At 48.2% G+C, this 16,996-nt stretch overlaps 1 protein-coding gene across 3 annotated transcripts in view; it reads left to right on the top strand.

Annotated features, from left to right (window-relative positions):
- The window catches only part of ARHGAP26 (Rho GTPase activating protein 26), a 1,013,198-nt gene that overhangs the window by 733,084 nt on the left and 263,118 nt on the right, over nucleotides 1–16,996 (top strand). For all 3 annotated transcript variants that reach the window (XM_063928129.1, XM_063928130.1, XM_063928128.1), the window contains exon 19: nucleotides 4,220–4,358. In XM_063928129.1, coding sequence (XP_063784199.1) covers nucleotides 4,220–4,358 — 139 coding nt within the window. The remainder of the gene's footprint in view (nucleotides 1–4,219; nucleotides 4,359–16,996) is intronic.

Raw genomic sequence — 16,996 nt, 5'->3', positions numbered from 1 at the left:
CTTACCTGCGGTAGCCGCCGAGACTAACGCATCCAGCCCATCACCAAACAAGGCCTCACCTTTATACGGGAGAGCCTCCATATTTCTTTTGGAATCTGCATCAGCATTCCACTGGCGAATCCACAACGCCCTCCGAGCCGATACTGCCATGGTAGTGGTTCTTGATTCCAAGAGACCAATATATTTCATGGTGTCTAGTACGTACGCAGCAGCGTCTTTGATATGACCTATCGTTAGGAGTATCTCGTCTCCATCTATTGTGTCAATGTCTAATGACAAGTTTTCTGACCACTCAATAGCACTACTCACCCAGGCACAGACAATGGTAGGCCTGAGTAGTGTTCCATTGGCCACATCAATAGATCACCTCACTCACTTGCGCCTGTCGGCTCCTTAAGTGAAGCCATTCCAGGCGCAGGGAGAAACACCTTTTCTCTTTTATGACCGGGCCCTGTCTAAAATGCGGTGTGACTCCCACCTTTTGGAAAAAGGTAAGCTGCCTGAATTCCTTTTTGGAATCTGAAATTTCTTTTCAGGTTAAATCAGACTCCCTCCAAGAGACTGTTCCTGAGGTGGAGGGAAAATTACATTACTTCTTTACTAAGGTAAACCCTCTCCTTGTGGTAAAAGAGGGCTTCGTAACTTCTAACACCACCTTTATAGCTAAAACATGTTTTGAATGCTTTTTTGCTAATTTAGGACCTATTCCCCTGGAATCACTAGTGTCGACACAGGAAACAGAGTCCGTGTCGGTATCAGTTTGTACTACTTGTGCAAATTTGTATGTGACCCAGAGGGGTCCCTGTGGATGAAAGGCAGAAATATTAAAAATCACATCTTCAACAGATTATATTCAGTTTTCTGTATGAGATTCAGTAGTGATTCACACTATCATGTAACCTTTCACCCAGTCAGGCTCTTGGTGTCATATTACACCTCTGTGTCTCTAACATGTCTTTCACAGAGGAAGAGATTCCCTGCCACAGACATGTCACACACGTGCTCAACCACACCACAGACACTCCGGGACTTATAGGGGACAGAACCACAGTAAAATATGTCAGAGGGAGACAGATAGGATTTGCCAGTTCACAACCCAGCGCCAGTAACAGTGTCTGTGAACACAAAATGCCCACTGACATGCAGTGCTTTTATAATGCTAATCACACAATTATATAGCACCAAATTCACTGTGGCCCCCCTCTGTTTTGCACCCTGATACTTGTTCAGTAGTGGAGGAGGACCAGCGTGGTCTCTGCAGCCTGAGGAGAGAGAGAAAATGGCGCTGAGCAGTGTGCTGGCTGACCGAGGAGGAAGCGCCACTCTTCAATGGTGTGTTTCTCCTCAGCTTTTATGAGGTAATTTTTTATACTGGCGGGAGTAGGACTGTGCCTCAGCAACGTATGCCCCTTATTTATGCCAGTTTCCATAGATTTCATGCTGCCCAGGGCGCACCCCTGCCCCCCCGCGCCCTGCACCCTGCAGTGCCTGTGTATGTGTGGGCAACATGGCGCGCTGCTCTCCCGCCGTCACTTTACTTGATAGAAGATCTGTCTTCTTCTACTTACCTGTCTTCTGACTTCTGTCTCTGTGAGGGGGGTGACGGCGTGCTGTGGGAGTGAGCATCTAGGCATGGCTAGCGGTTCAGTACCCTTCAGGAGCTAATGGTGTCCTGTCAGCCAGAAGCAGAGCCATGCAACTCTTCTGCCCCCTCAGTCCCACGAAGCAGGGAGACTGTTGCCAGCAGTTCTCCCTAAAAATAAAAAACCTAACATACAGTAAGTCTTTTCAGAGAAACTCAGTAGAGCTCCTCTGGAGTGCATCCAATCTGCCTGGGCACATTTCTAAAACTGAGGTCTGGAGGAGGGGCATAGAGGGAGGAGCCAGTTCACACCCTTGAAAAGTCTTAAAGTGCCCATGGCTCCTGCGGAACCGTCTATACCCCATGGTCATGAAATGGACCCCAGTATCCTCTAGGACGTATGAGAAAATAGATTTCTAAAAGAATATATATTATATTAATATAATCAAATAAAAGTAATGCTTTATATACAGAATAATAAAGCATCTTTTCATCTAACTCTACAGTACTCCACTATTGCCATCCTGAGATATTGATAGAGCAGTATGTCGGTACATGTTATATGCGATCCTTCTAAAATCTTCTTACACCGGCTTCTCCACACCCCATGGAAGCTGTCATTGTACAGATCATGGGGGTAATTCCAAGTTGATCGCAGCAGGAAATTTTTTAGCAGTTGGGCAAAACCATGTGCACTGCAGGGGAGGCAGATTTAACATGTGCAGAGAGAGTTAGATTTGGGTGTGGTGTGTTCAATCTGCAATCTAATTTGCAGTGTAACAATAAAGCAGCCAGTATTTACCCTGCACAGAAATAAAATAACCCACCCAAATCTAACTCTCTCTGCACATGTTATATCTGCCTCCCCTGCAGTGCACATGGTTTTGCCCAACTGCTAAAAAAAATTCCTGCTGCGATCAACTTGGAATTACCCCCCATGTGGATTTAGTTTTCATTATAAATAGACCTGTTCCTGCTCTATTTTCTGCAGATTTATTATTTCTTACCAGTTATTTATATGTTGCTGTCATATTTAAGATTGAGTATAATTGTTTATACTGTACGACAACAAATGCAGAATTTGAATGTGCCACTTTACCTATACAAATCTACATGGAACATAGATGTGGGGTTAGGTCATCCACAGGGGTGTGCGTCATGGGAGGCAGAGCCTCACCTCTCATACTCCCAGTATACGCAAGAGTTCTTAACTATAAAAATGATTATAAGAATACAAAGAAGATATTTATAACTTAAAACTATGGGCTTAATTCAGACCTGATCGCTGCTGTGCGTTTTCGCACAGCGAGCGATCAGGTCTGAACTGCGCAGGTACTGCAGTGCGCCGGCGCATGCCAGAGATGCTATCAGCATCTCAGCCCAGCGATCGCCTCTCCCTGATTGACAGGCAGAGGCATTCGCTGGGCGGGCCGGCGGCTTTGGGACGCCGTTTTGGGGGCACGGTCCGGGCAACGCAGGCGTGCCTGGACCGTGCAGGGGGCGGGCCGTGGCCACTGTGACCCGGAGAGCGACGGGTAGCTCCCTGCCAGCGCGCAGAAGCTGCGCTGGTAGGGAGCTACTCTTCAGGTACAAAAGTATCGCCGCTGTGCAATGCTTTTGTACCCGTGCAGCAGGGGGAGGGCCAGACATGCGGGGCGGACTATCCCTGTGCTGGGCGTCCCCCCGCATGTCAGGGTGGCTGATAATAGCTGCACGGCTACGATCAGGTCTGAATTAGGCCCTATGTATCATCTTTTTGTACTGTAATTCCAATCATTTTTATAGTCAATACTCACCACATAATCATATACATGTGTGTAAATCTGGCTCTGATACTAACCAGTGCCTGCCCAGGCAGTGACCTAACCGCACTGGTCATCCATGTAACCCCTCTACCGCCACAATATGTGTATATGCACTAATGTCATTTACAGCAACCAAAGTCTCTTATTTCCAGGCACGTAGTTTTAAACGTTTGCAGTTGGGAATGTTCATGTTTGAGTATTTGCCAGCTGTACAGTATATTACCTCTTGTTTGTAGATTGATGAAATTCTCTTAATTTTTTCTTAATCTGGGTATTGTAAATTAAACTGTGTCCTTTCTTTATGTACCACTGACATCGAGGCCTTGTATAGAACTTTCATTAACTCAGTTTAGTCTATGCCTGATTGAAACTTAATTTCACGCACAAACTCATTCCAGGAACAATTCCCATAGGAAGCTGTCTAATTTGCCAGTATGGCTTTGGTTTGTGGGAAGAGGTTGGAGACTTGGGAGGAAATCCCTGCATGCAAGGGCAGATAGTGCTCTACTATACAGTACTGTATCTCCCTCATTGCCTCAAAACATGTATGCTAACTACTGTTCCCCCCCCATCTTGTCACAGTATGCAAAATGGCCTGTTTCCCTGGAATGCTGAAATTAGATGGGAAGCTCACCATTGTTCCAGTTAAGGTGGCCATGTATCTTGTATCCTCACTTACCTTTTCCCCTTCGATTTAAATCACCAATATATAAGCAGTGACAGGGTTAAACATGATTTACTATTTAAGCAATGTGCCTTAACTTAGTTTTCTGCCATTTCCTTTATGTGTTTTATAACTAGCTGACCTTTTGAATCTCGTTTTTATTTATAGATGTTTTCCACCGTGCCGGAGATGCCACAGACAAACTCCCAGCTGCATTTGTCTCGTAAAAGGAGCACTGACTCAAAGCCGCCTTCCTGCAGTGAGAGACCCTTAACGCTTTTTCACACAACGCATTCCACAGAGAAAGGTGGGTGTGTCAGCTCGCCCCTGACAGAAGCCCCTTGTGTAGCTTAGGGATCTGATATGGTGCATCATTTGTCATCTTGCTCCCTAATCACATCACTTTCTATATTGCTTCATGCACAAAGTTAAGGTATTAACGTGCTGTTTGGCTTTATGACTATATAAGACATTATTAGTAAAATGTCATTATATGTAGGGTGCAATATTTTTAGTGACTTTCAACTTAAGGCCGCTTGTTCATTATAGATTGTTGTGTAAATAGGTGGGTTGTTTGGAGTACAGTAGCTGGCATTGGGGAGTAGTTACATAGCAACTCATTTGGCTTAGGTCTGGTACGAGGAGTCCTAAAGAAAGCAGGTACTGCATCTCTTTGTACAGGTACTCTATGCATGTTGCTTTATAGATGGATAAATATGTATTATATGTGTTACATTTTTTACATGTACATGTACAGCATATTGCTCCTGATTAAGAGGGCCCATGCACAAAAGAAGGGGTTCAGTGAAATGATACCTTTATTAAAGTACTGTAGGCTATAAAACAAAATGTACACTTATTGTTACTTTGGATTATGACATGTACAGGATATATAATCACATTGTTACTATTATTTCTATAGCTCCACCAAATCTGCAGCGATAGTTCAGAAGATGTACTGTATGTCATTATAGCAGTGCCTACCCCTGATTCAGAGGGGGGCGCAGTGGTGACATCGGACACATCGCACTATGCTTGTGTTATGGTGGTTACCGCTCAGTCATGCAGATTGTAATTGCACATAGATGGAATTTTGGTGGACGTTTCAGGGGCATTGCAGCGGGATGGCTAGCCAGATGTAGTGTGTCGCAGTCAGCGACTGTGTCTAAAGACGCATTTGCGCTGACTCCAGCGGCCACGTTCAGTCAAAACTGCATCAGCCATAGGGCTGCTACAATATTCCAATATTAATTATCTATTGAGCATATCTATTGAGAATATATGAATAAAAACAAAGGGGGGTACAGAAAAGAAAAGCGGGAAACATGGGAGGTGAAAAACAGGGAAAGGAGAGGCAGGACATGCACAAGCATCAGATCAGTGATTCTTGGCATACATCTGACTATATATATATATATATATATATATATATATATATATATATATATATATATATATATACATACACTCTCATTGCCTGACTTCCCACAGCCTCCCCTGGGTTGTACCCTGTGTGTGAGTGCGGCGCTCAGATCATATTACAGCGCAGAACGGCGGCGAGGTGCTGCCCCTGGAAGCAGCTGCTGGACTGGGTGTAACTCCGAGGGAGGACCTGGATTTCACTGACACCCCCTACCTGATTCGCCGTGCCTAAAATGGCTGTCAGAGCTCACTACCAGATTCCGACAGAGACGTGGACTAGAAGACCAGGGGACCAATAGGCATTGAGTCAAGCCGTAATCCGGTACGCAATATTATTCTTGCGTGTGACAAAAAGTTATTTAAGGGATACTACACTATAGGCGCTCTGCTGTTTCTTCCTCTACTTTCAGATTTTCCTTTGGGCTACGTATACCTAGTGGCACTATTTGTAGAACTGAGCAGCCACCCGTTAAAACGGGGAAAGTGTGGACTATTTGACTATTTTATCGAACATAAGTTGTAAAAAACTTATATACTGGACTGGTCAGTCGACCATATTCATCTGTGACTTCAAACTATATTTTGTCAGTAAGGAACTTTGTATATTTTGGATAAGCGCACTAATCCATTCTTTTTCATTATATATATATATATATATATATATATATATATATATATATATATATATAGCAACAATGGCTTGACACTCCGGATAACGTGGTAATATATAGGGTGCCCTCCCCAAACGAATGGATAGTAGCTGGATTCTTACAAGTAAGAAAAAAGGGCGACACTCCAGTGTTTAGATTAAAAAATATTCATTTAGTGAATGTTCGTATCGGTCGTCAACGTTTCAAGGCTCACAGGCCTTTTCGTCAGGACGTTTGTAAAAGTGCAGAAAGTGAATACAGAGCATAAAAAGCAGTTACCAATAACATACCTTTATAAGATGTAGATGTCCACAGGTGCTGGCGTCCGTCGCTCTCCTGCTCGGCAAAGGAAGTTCGTCACCTTTCGTCAGCTACTATATATATATATATATATATATTTTTTTTTTTAATATATATATATATATATATATATATATATATAATATAGCGTCTGGTAACTTAGAGACGGCACAGGAGAGGAAACAAAACTGTAAAATCAGACCGTCACGGAGAGCCCAGCCAATGTAAACGTCAATGTCTGCGGTTGGTGATTCATTCAGTTTAAATGAAGAGAAGGAGCTTCGTGCAGTGGGGTCTCAGTCACATAAACAGTAAATGCTATTTTACAATAGGGAAAAGAGGAGGCCATAAATATGGGACCTCCCGAGTCTCCATTTCAAAATGGAAATGGGTCTGTGAAATACCCTTAGCAAATGGAGGAGGGGAGGTGGGGCTGGTACAATTTTTGATGTTGAACAATGGTGCGTCTTAGTATTTCCGGCAATAGAATACAGACTGTGAATAGCTGCATTTACATAAAGAGACAGTTATGTAAAATCTGAAACCCTAAGTTCTCAAACATACAGTAGGATACATTTTGGACGGCAGCCAGTTATCCTACCAGTATGTCTTTTGCAGTGTAGGAGGAGAACCCACACAGTTAGATCTCTGGCCAGGAATTGGACTCCTGACTCCAGGCTGCAGTGTTATCTATTGTGCCACCCAAATCATGCATATACAGATGTAGCCATGCTCATCTATCCTGCAGCTTGGCATATTCACGGCAATCCAGGTGCGACAAGTGTGCCTGCGATTAGTACGCGTATGTGTGCGCCCATAGGAATACATGCGTGGCCCACTAAGCCGTAGCTTGGCATACTAAGTAGCACCTAAGCCTCGGTACGACGTGTGTGCCATGGTGGCCAAGCTGCAGGATGGATGAGTGTGACTATATCTGTATGTGAGAAACACTAATTTTCTCTAACGTCCTAAGTGGATGCTGGGGACTCCGTAAGGACCATGGGGAATAGCGGCTCCGCAGGAGACTGGGCACATCTAAAGAAAGCTTTAGGACTATCGGGTGTGCACTGGCTCCTCCCCCTATGACCCTCCTCCAAGCCTCAGTTAGATCTCTGTGCCCGAACGAGAAGGGTGCACACTAGGGGCTCTCCTGAGCTTCTTAGTGAAAGTTTTAGTTTAGGTTTTTTATTTTCAGTGAGACCTGCTGGCAACAGGCTCACTGCATCGAGGGACTAAGGGGAGAAGAAGCGAACTCACCTGCGTGCAGAGTGGATTGGGCTTCTTAGGCTACTGGACATTAGCTCCAGAGGGACGATCACAGGCCCAGCTTGGATGGGTCCCAGAGCCGCGCCGCCGGCCCCCTTACAGAGCCAGAAGGCAGAAGAGGTCCGGAAAATCGGCGGCAGAAGACGTCCTGTCTTCAACAAGGTAGCGCACAGCACTGCAGCTGTGCGCCATTGCTCTCAGCACACTTCACACTTCGGTCACTGAGGGTGCAGGGCGCTGGGGGGGAGCGCCCTGAGACGCAATAAAAACACCTTAGATGGCAAAAAAATGCATCACATATAGCTCCTGGGCTATATGGATGCATTTAACCCCTGCCAGAATACATAGAAAAACAGGAGATAAGGCCGCCGATAAGGGGGCGGAGCCTATCTCCTCAGCACACTGGCGCCATTTTCCCTCACAGCTCCGTTGGAGGGAAGCTCCCTGGCTCTCCCCTGCAGTCACTACACTACAGAAAGGGTTAAAAAAGAGAGGGGGGCACTAATTAGGCGCAGTATTAACTATACAGCAGCTATAAGGGGAAAAACACTTATATAAGGTTATCCCTGTATATATATAGCGCTCTGGTGTGTGCTGGCAAACTCTCCCTCTGTCTCCCCAAAGGGCTAGTGGGGTCCTGTCCTCTATCAGAGCATTCCCTGTGTGTGTGCTGTATGTCGGTACTTTTGTGTCGACATGTATGAGGAGAAAAATAATGTGGAGACGGAGCAGATTGCCTGTAATAGTGATGTCACCCCCTAGGGGGTCGACACCTGAGTGGATGAACTGTTGGAAGAAATTACGTGACAGTGTCAGCTCTGTATAAAAGACAGTGGTTGACATGAGACAGCCGGCTACTCCGCTTGTGCCTGTCCAGACGTCTCATAGGCCGTCAGGGGCTCTAAAGCGCCCGTTACCTCAGATGGCAGATATAGACGCCGACACGGATACTGACTCCAGTGTCGACGGTGAAGAGACAAATGTGACTTCCAGTAGGGCCACAAGTTACATGATTGAGGCAATGAAAAATGTTTTACACATTTCTGATAATACGAGTACCACCAAAAAGGGGTACAGGTTGAGTATCCCATATCCAAATATTCTGAAATACGGAATATTCCGAAATACGGACTTTTTTGAGTGAGAGTGAGATAGTGAAACCTTTGTTTTTTGATGGCTCAATGTACACAAACTTTGTTTAATACACAAAGTTATTAATAATATTGTATTAAATGACCTTCAGGCTGTGTACATAAGGTGTATATGAAACATAAATGTATTGTGTGAATGTACACACACTTTGTTTAATGCACAAAGTTATAAAAAAATATTGGCTAAAATGACCTTCAGGCTGTGTGTATAAGGTGTATATGTAACATAAATGCATTTTGTGCTTAGATTTAGGTCCCATCACCATGATATCTCATTATGGTATGCAATTATTCCAAAATACGGAAAAATCCCATATCCAAAATACCTCTGGTCCCAAGCATTTTGGATAAGGGAGACTCAACCTGTATTATGTTCGGTGAGGAAAAACTACCTGTAGTTTTCCTGAATCTGAGAAATCAAATGAGGTGTGTGATGATGCGTGGGTTTCCCCCGATAACAACTGATAAAATGTTATTGGCATTATATCCTTTCCCGCCAGAGGTTAGGGTGCGTTGGGAAACACCCCCTAGGGTGGATAAAGCGCTCACACGCTTGTAAGGGCTCTACCCTCGCCTGAGATGGCCGCCCTTAAGGATCCTGCTGATAGAAAGCAGGAGGGTATCCTAAAAGGTATTTACACACATACTGGTGTTATACTGCGACCAGCAATCGCCTCAGCCTGGATGTGCTGTGCTGGGTTGGAGTGGTCGGATTCTCTGACTGAAAATATTGATACCCTAGATAGGGACAGTATATTTTTGCCTATAGAGCATTTAAAAGATGCATTTCTATATATGCGTGATGCACAGCGGAATATTTGCCGACTGGCATCAAGTCTAAGTGCGTTGTCCATTTCTACCAGTAGAGGGTTATGGACACGTCAGTGGTCAGGTGATGCGTATTCCAAACGGCATTTGGAAGTATTGCTTTATTAAGGGGAGGAGTTATTTGGGGTCGGTCTTTCAGACCTGGTGGCCACGGCAACAGCTGGGAAATACACGTTTGTACCCCAGGTCGCCTCTCAACATGAGAAGACGCCGTATTATCAGGCGCAGTCTTTTCGTGGACAAGCGGGCAAAAAGGTTCCTCATTTCTGCCCCGTGACAGAGGGAGAGGAAAAAGGCTGCAGAAATCAGCCAGTTCCCAGGAACAGAAACCCTCTCCCGCCTCTGCCAAGCCCTCAGTATACGCGGGGGCTTAACAAGCAGAATCAGGCACGGTGGGGGGCCCGTCTCAATGAATTTTAGCGCGCAGTGGGCTCACTCGCAAGTAGACCCCTGGATCCTTCAGGTGATATCTCAGGGGTACAAATTAGAATTCGAGACATCTCCCCCTCGCCGTTTCCTAAAGTCGGCTTTACCGATGTCTCCTTCTGACAGGGAGACAGTTTTGGAAGCCATTCACAAGCTGTATTCCCAGCAGGTGATAATCAAGATACCCCTCCTGCAACAGGGAACGGGTATTATTCCACACTGTTGTGGTACCGAAGCCGGACGGCTCGGTGAGACCGATTCTAAATCTAAAATCTTTGAACACTTACATACAGAGGTTCAAATTCAAGATTGAGTCACTCAGAGCAGTGATTGCGGACCTGGAAGAAGGGGACTACATGATGTCTCGGGACATCAAGGATGCTTACCTTCATGTCAAAATTTACCCTTCTCACCAAGGGTACCTCAGGTTTATGGTACAGAACTGTCACTATCAGTTCAGACGCTGCCGTATGGATGGTTCACGGCACCCCGGGTCTTTACCAAGGTAATGGCCGAAATGATGATATTCCTTCGAAGGAAGGGAATTTTAGTTATCCCTTACTTGGACAATTCCCTGATAAGGGTAAGATCCAGGGAACAGTTGGAGGTCGGTGTAGCACTATCTCAGGTAGTGTTGCGGCAGCACGATTGGATTTTCAATATTCCAAAATCGCAGCTGGTTCCGACGACGTGTCTTCTGTTCCTAGGGATGATCCTGGACACAGTCCAGAAAAAGGTGTTTCTCCCGGAGGAGAAAGCCAGGGAATTATCCGAGCTAGTCAGGAACCTCCTAAAACCGAGCCAAGTCTCAGTGCATCAGTGCACAAGGGTTCTGGGTAAAATGGTGGCTTCCTACGAAGCAATCCCATTAGACAGATTCCACGCAAGAACTTTCCAGTGGGACCTGCTGGAAAAATGGTCCGGGTCGCATCTTCAGATGCATCAGCGGATAACCCTGTCACCAAGGACAAGGGTGTCCCTCCTGTGGTGGTTGCAGAGTGCTCATCTTCCAGAGGGCCGCAGATTAGGCATTCAGGACTGGGTCCTGGTGACCACGGATGCCAGCCTGCGAGGCTGGAGAGCAGTCACACAGGGAAGGAATATCCAGGGCTTATGGTCAAGCCTGGAGACATCACTTCACATAAATATCCTGAAGCTAAGGGACATTTACAATGCTCTAAGCTTAGCAAGACCTCTGCTTCAAGGTCAGCCGGTGTTGATCCAGTAGGACAACATCACGGCAGTCACCCACGTAAACAGACAGGTGTCATGACTGAGGTTTTTGTGAACCCGGTGTAGTGAAGTCTGTGCGGGCGACTGGAGGATTATGTGAATACTACCACTGACCTGGTTTGGAAATGCTGTGGACTCTGGGTTTCCTCCGGAGACTGGGGAGAGGAACCGCAGCAGAGATGGCCGAATCTAGGTTCTCCTCATGCAGGATTAGGTCGGCAGACAGGAGGCATGCTGAAGGTCTCCTGAAAGACAGAACTGGAAAGGCACTGATGAATCAGTGAAGAATACCAGGTATAATTGTGCTAAAGGGCACGGGGTGCTTGGAGACACTGAGGTGCTTGCGGACACTGAGGTGCTTGGAGACACTGAGGTGCTTGGAGACACTGAGGTGCTTGGAGACACTGAGGTGCTTGGAGACACTGAGGTGCTTGGAGACACTGAGGTGCTTGGAGACACTGAGGTGCTTGGAGACACTGAGGTGCTTGGAGACACTGAGGTGCTTGGAGACACTGAGGTGCTTGGAGACACTGGGGTGCGTAGGGGTGCTGAGGCACGGAGGTGCTGGAAGCACGGAGATGCTGTGGCACGGAGGTACTGAGGCACGGAGGTGCTGGAAGCACGGAAGTGCTGGAAGCACGGAGGTGCTGGAAGCACGGAGGTACTGAGGCACGGAGATGCTGAGGCACTGAGGTGCTGAGGCACGGAGATGCTGAGGCACGGAGATACTGAGGTGCTGGAAGCACGGAGGTACTGAGGCACGGAGATGCTGAGGCACTGAGGTACTGAGGCACGGAGATACTGAGGTGCTGGAAGCACGGAGATGCTGAGGCACGGAGATACTGAGGTGCTGGAGTGCTGAGGCACGGAGATACTGAGGTGCTGGAAGCACGGAGGTGCTGAGGCACGGAGATGCTGAGGCACGGAGATGCTGAGGCACGGAGATGCTGGAAGCACGGAGATGCTGAGGCACGAGGTACTGAGCCCTGGAGATCCCAACTACAACAGTAGTAAAACTGAAACACGACAGCTGTGGTTTTCAGTGGAGAACACGGAATTCAGTACTGTGCCTTTAAGACGAAACATTGCAGCTGTACCTTTACATTGAGACTCAGGGAAATGGTGAAATCAAATGGCAACACACAAATAAACCAAACGGTAACAAGGGAACAGAGTTTCCACAGGAACTTAGGTACAAAGGTTACCTTTAGGGAGCTCAGCTTAAGACCCACACAAGGCTGTATGTGACACAAGGAACTGGCCCAGATTCCAACTCAGCCTCCTGATTTATACTTCCTGGTCCTTGATGATTGGTGGGCAGGATTAGGTGATGTCACTGTCATGTGACTACTCTAGCCAAGGCTGTGATGTAGAATGAGGCCTAGCAGGCCAAGAGAACACTGAAGCCTGGACTTCTGCAAAACACAGGATACTTGCTTTTAGATTACTGAATTCAGCCTCACACAGGAGATCACCACAGGTGGAGCTAATTAACTATTACCTCTCAGGCAGAGAACTCAGGAAAACTGACAAGCTGTTTAACTCCGTGAGTGAAAAGACACAGGATCCAGGACAGATGGCAGGGGTAAGTCACCAAATATAAAACCTACAGTCAGGATTGTGACAGTATCCCCCTCTTCAAGGGTGGACTCCGGACACCCATCTTGAATCTTAGAGGAACTTGAGAAATTCATACAGAAGAATTTAGGACCTTCGTTGATGCAGATTCCAAAGGTTTAGGACTAAATTCTTTAACTACAGCGTTACTGAAAGTCTGTAAGTCATGGAACACAGGATCATTACTCTCAAAGAGCATGTTGGCCCACTCCAAAGCTCTTCCTCTGAATGCCAGGAACAGATATCGAGTAACGTTGGAAAGAGTTACTGCACCTGAAGGATCAGACTCCATCCGAGAGAGAAATTGTTCAACCAGAGCGGCATATTGCAATAAATCTCCATCAAAGTAGATAGGTGGAAAACCATCAGACGAAAGCTTAGAGGATGAAACTGAAGAAAGCTTTGGCTGGACGAGTAGGACTGGATTGGATCCAAGGATACTTGAATTGGCTGGAGCCAAAGGAGACGGACCAGGCTGGTCCTGGAGTATTGCTGGACCGGCTGGAACCGGAACGGACTGGCCAAGCTGGGCCTGGAGTATTGCTGGACCGGCTGGAACCGGGACGGACTGACCAGGCGGAGCCTGGAGTATTGATGGACCGGCTGGAACCGGGACGGACTGACCAGGCGGAGCCTGGAGTATTGCTGGACCGGCTGGAACCGGGACGGACTGACCAGGCTGGGCCTGGAGTATTGCTGGACCGGCTGGAACCGGGACGGACTGACCAGGCAGGGCCTGGAGTATTGCTGGACCGGCTGGAACCGGGACGGGCTGAGCCCTTTCTTCACAGGGCTGGGCTGAGGCAAGAGCCCCCACTTCACGGGGCTGGGCTGAGGCAAGAGCCCCCTCTTCACGGGGCTGGGCTGAGGCAAGAGCCCCCTCTTCACGGGGCTGGGCTGAGGCAAGAGCCCCCTCTTCACGGGGCTGGGCTGAGGCAAGAGCCCCCTCTTCACGGGGCTGGGCTGAGGCAAGAGCCCCCTCTTCACGGGGCTGGGCAGCACTCTGTAGAATCTCTGGCTGGGCAGCACTCTGTAGAATCTCTGGCTGGGCAGCACTCTGTAGAATCTCTGGCTGGGCAGCACTCTGTAGAATCTCTGGCTGGGCAGCACTCTGTAGAATCTCTGGCTGGGCAGCACTCTGTAGAATCTCTGGCTGGGCAGCACTCTGTAGAATCTCTGGCTGGGCAGCATTCTGTAGACTCTCTGGCTGGGCAGCACTCTGAAAACTCACTGGCTGGGCAGCACTCTGAAGACTCACTGGCTGGGAAGCACTCTGAAGACGCCCCTCCTGGGGCTGGACGCTCTGAAGACGCCCCTCCTGGGGCTGGACGCTCTGAAGACGCCCCTCCTGGGGCTGGACGCTCTGAAGACGCCCCTCCTGGGGCTGGACGCTCTGAAGACGCCCCTCCTGGGGCTGGACGCTCTGAAGACGCCCCTCCTGGGGCTGGACGCTCTGAAAACGCCCCTCCTGGGTCTGTGGACACGGACTCCTCTGTGACTGTAAATGGCTTGAACATTCTTCTCTGGACACCCAACTTGGGATAAGGTCTTTTAACCACCGGACCCCAGTCATAAATTTGAGTCTCTCTCAGAAGAGTAGCCTTCTTGATACCCCCGTCAGCAGCAGAAGAATCGGATACTGTGGATGACTTGTAGACATGAGCACTATGATACTGAGATTTGTCACTATTACCTGGCTTGCGAAGAATGCAGTCTTTAACAAAATGACCAGAATTTCCACAGTAAAGACAGAGATGTAGCTCCTTACGCCGCTGACGTTCAGCTTCAGAGAGCTTGGGCCGTGGATAGCTCTGATGAAAAACTTTCCCTTGCGCAGAGGAAGAGACTATTAACTGGATGGGACAAAACAGGATCAACAACGTTGGTAGTATTCCTGAGGAGATCAGGCATCACAGAGAGAATACTAGACAAAAGTTCTTGTAACTGTAGTAACATCTGGTAGAAAATCTGCAGTTGGTCAGGAGTCTTAGAGCAGAAGGTCATAGAATCTCTGGAGGACGAATTCCGCTGCAGACACTGTGCCAATCGATGCTGAGTCGACTCCAGACCTTCCAAGCGTCCTGCAATATTGCTTAGGAGGTCATGCGTCAGACTAACACTTTCGGCCGGGTCCATGTGGCCAGTTCCTACTGTCATGACTGAGGTTTTTGTGAACCCGGTGTAGTGAAGTCTGTGCGGGCGACTGGAGGATTATGTGAATACTACCACTGACCTGGTTTGGAAATGCTGTGGACTCTGGGTTTCCTCCGGAGACTGGGGAGAGGAACCGCAGCAGAGATGGCCGAATCTAGGTTCTCCTCATGCAGGATTAGGTCGGCAGACAGGAGGCATGCTGAAGGTCTCCTGAAAGACAGAACTGGAAAGGCACTGATGAATCAGTGAAGAATACCAGGTATAATTGTGCTAAAGGGCACGGGGTGCTTGGAGACACTGAGGTGCTTGCGGACACTGAGGTGCTTGGAGACACTGAGGTGCTTGGAGACACTGAGGTGCTTGGAGACACTGAGGTGCTTGGAGACACTGAGGTGCTTGGAGACACTGGGGTGCGTAGGGGTGCTGAGGCACGGAGGTGCTGGAAGCACGGAGATGCTGTGGCACGGAGGTACTGAGGCACGGAGGTGCTGTGGCACGGAGGTGCTGGAAGCACGGAAGTGCTGGAAGCACGGAGGTGCTGGAAGCACGGAGGTACTGAGGCACTGAGGCACGGAGATGCTGAGGCACTAAGGTGCTGAGGCACGGAGATGCTGAGTCACGGAGATACTGAGGTGCTGGAAGCACGGAGGTACTGAGGCACGGAGGTACTGAGGCACGGAGGTGCTGTGGCTCGGAGGTGCTGTGGCACGGAGGTGCTGTGGCACGGAGGTGCTGGAAGCACGGAGGTACTGAGGCACGGAGATGCTGAGGCACTGAGGTGCTGAGGCACGGAGATGCTGAGGCACGGAGATACTGAGGTGCTGGAAGCACGGAGGTACTGAGGCACGGAGATGCTGAGGTACTGAGGCACGGAGATACTGAGGTGCTGGAAGCACGGAGATGCTGAGGCACGGAGATACTGAGGTGCTGGGGTGCTGAGGCACGGAGATACTGAGGTGCTGGAAGCACGGAGGTGCTGAGGCACGGAGATGCTGAGGCACGGAGATGCTGAGGCACGGAGATGCTGAGGCACGGAGATGCTGGAAGCACGGAGATGCTGAGGCACGAGGTACTGAGCCCTGGAGATCCCAACTACAACAGTAGTAAAACTGAAACACGACAGCTGTGGTTTTCAGTGGAGAACACGGAATTCAGTACTGTGCCTTTAAGACGAAACATTGCAGCTGTACCTTTACATTGAGACTCAGGGAAATGGTGAAATCAAATGGCAACACACAAATAAACCAAACGGTAACAAGGGAACAGAGTTTCCACAGGAACTTAGGTACAAAGGTTACCTTTAGGGAGCTCAGCTTAAGACCCACACAAGGCTGTATGTGACACAAGGAACTGGCCCAGATTCCAACTCAGCCTCCTGATTTATACTTCCTGGTCCTTGATGATTGGTGGGCAGGATTAGGTGATGTCACTGTCATGTGACTACTCTAGCCAAGGCTGTGATGTAGAATGAGGCCTAGCAGGCCAAGAGAACACTGAAGCCTGGACTTCTGCAAAACACAGGATGCTTGCTTTTAGATTACTGAATTCAGCCTCACACAGGAGATCACCACAGGTGGAGCTAATTAACTATTACCTCTCAGGCAGAGAACTCAGGAAAACTGACAAGCTGTTTAACTCCGTGAGTGAAAAGACACAGGATCCAGGACAGATGGCAGGGGTAAGTCACCAAATATAAAACCTACAGTCAGGATTGTGACAACAGGGTGACACAAGAAGCAGGAGGGCAATGGCAGAAGCTGCAAGGATTCTTCGCTGGGCGGAAAATCATGTGATAGCACTGTCAGCAGTATTCATTCCGGGAGTGGACAACTGGGAAGCAGACTTCCTCAGCACGACCTCCACCCGGGAGAGTGGGGACTTCACCCAGAAGTCTTCCA

The sequence above is a fragment of the Pseudophryne corroboree genome, chromosome 6 (genome assembly GCF_028390025.1).
Source record: "Pseudophryne corroboree isolate aPseCor3 chromosome 6, aPseCor3.hap2, whole genome shotgun sequence".
Classification (NCBI taxonomy): domain Eukaryota; kingdom Metazoa; phylum Chordata; class Amphibia; order Anura; family Myobatrachidae; genus Pseudophryne; species Pseudophryne corroboree.
This window is presented reverse-complemented; position numbering and strand designations above follow the sequence as displayed.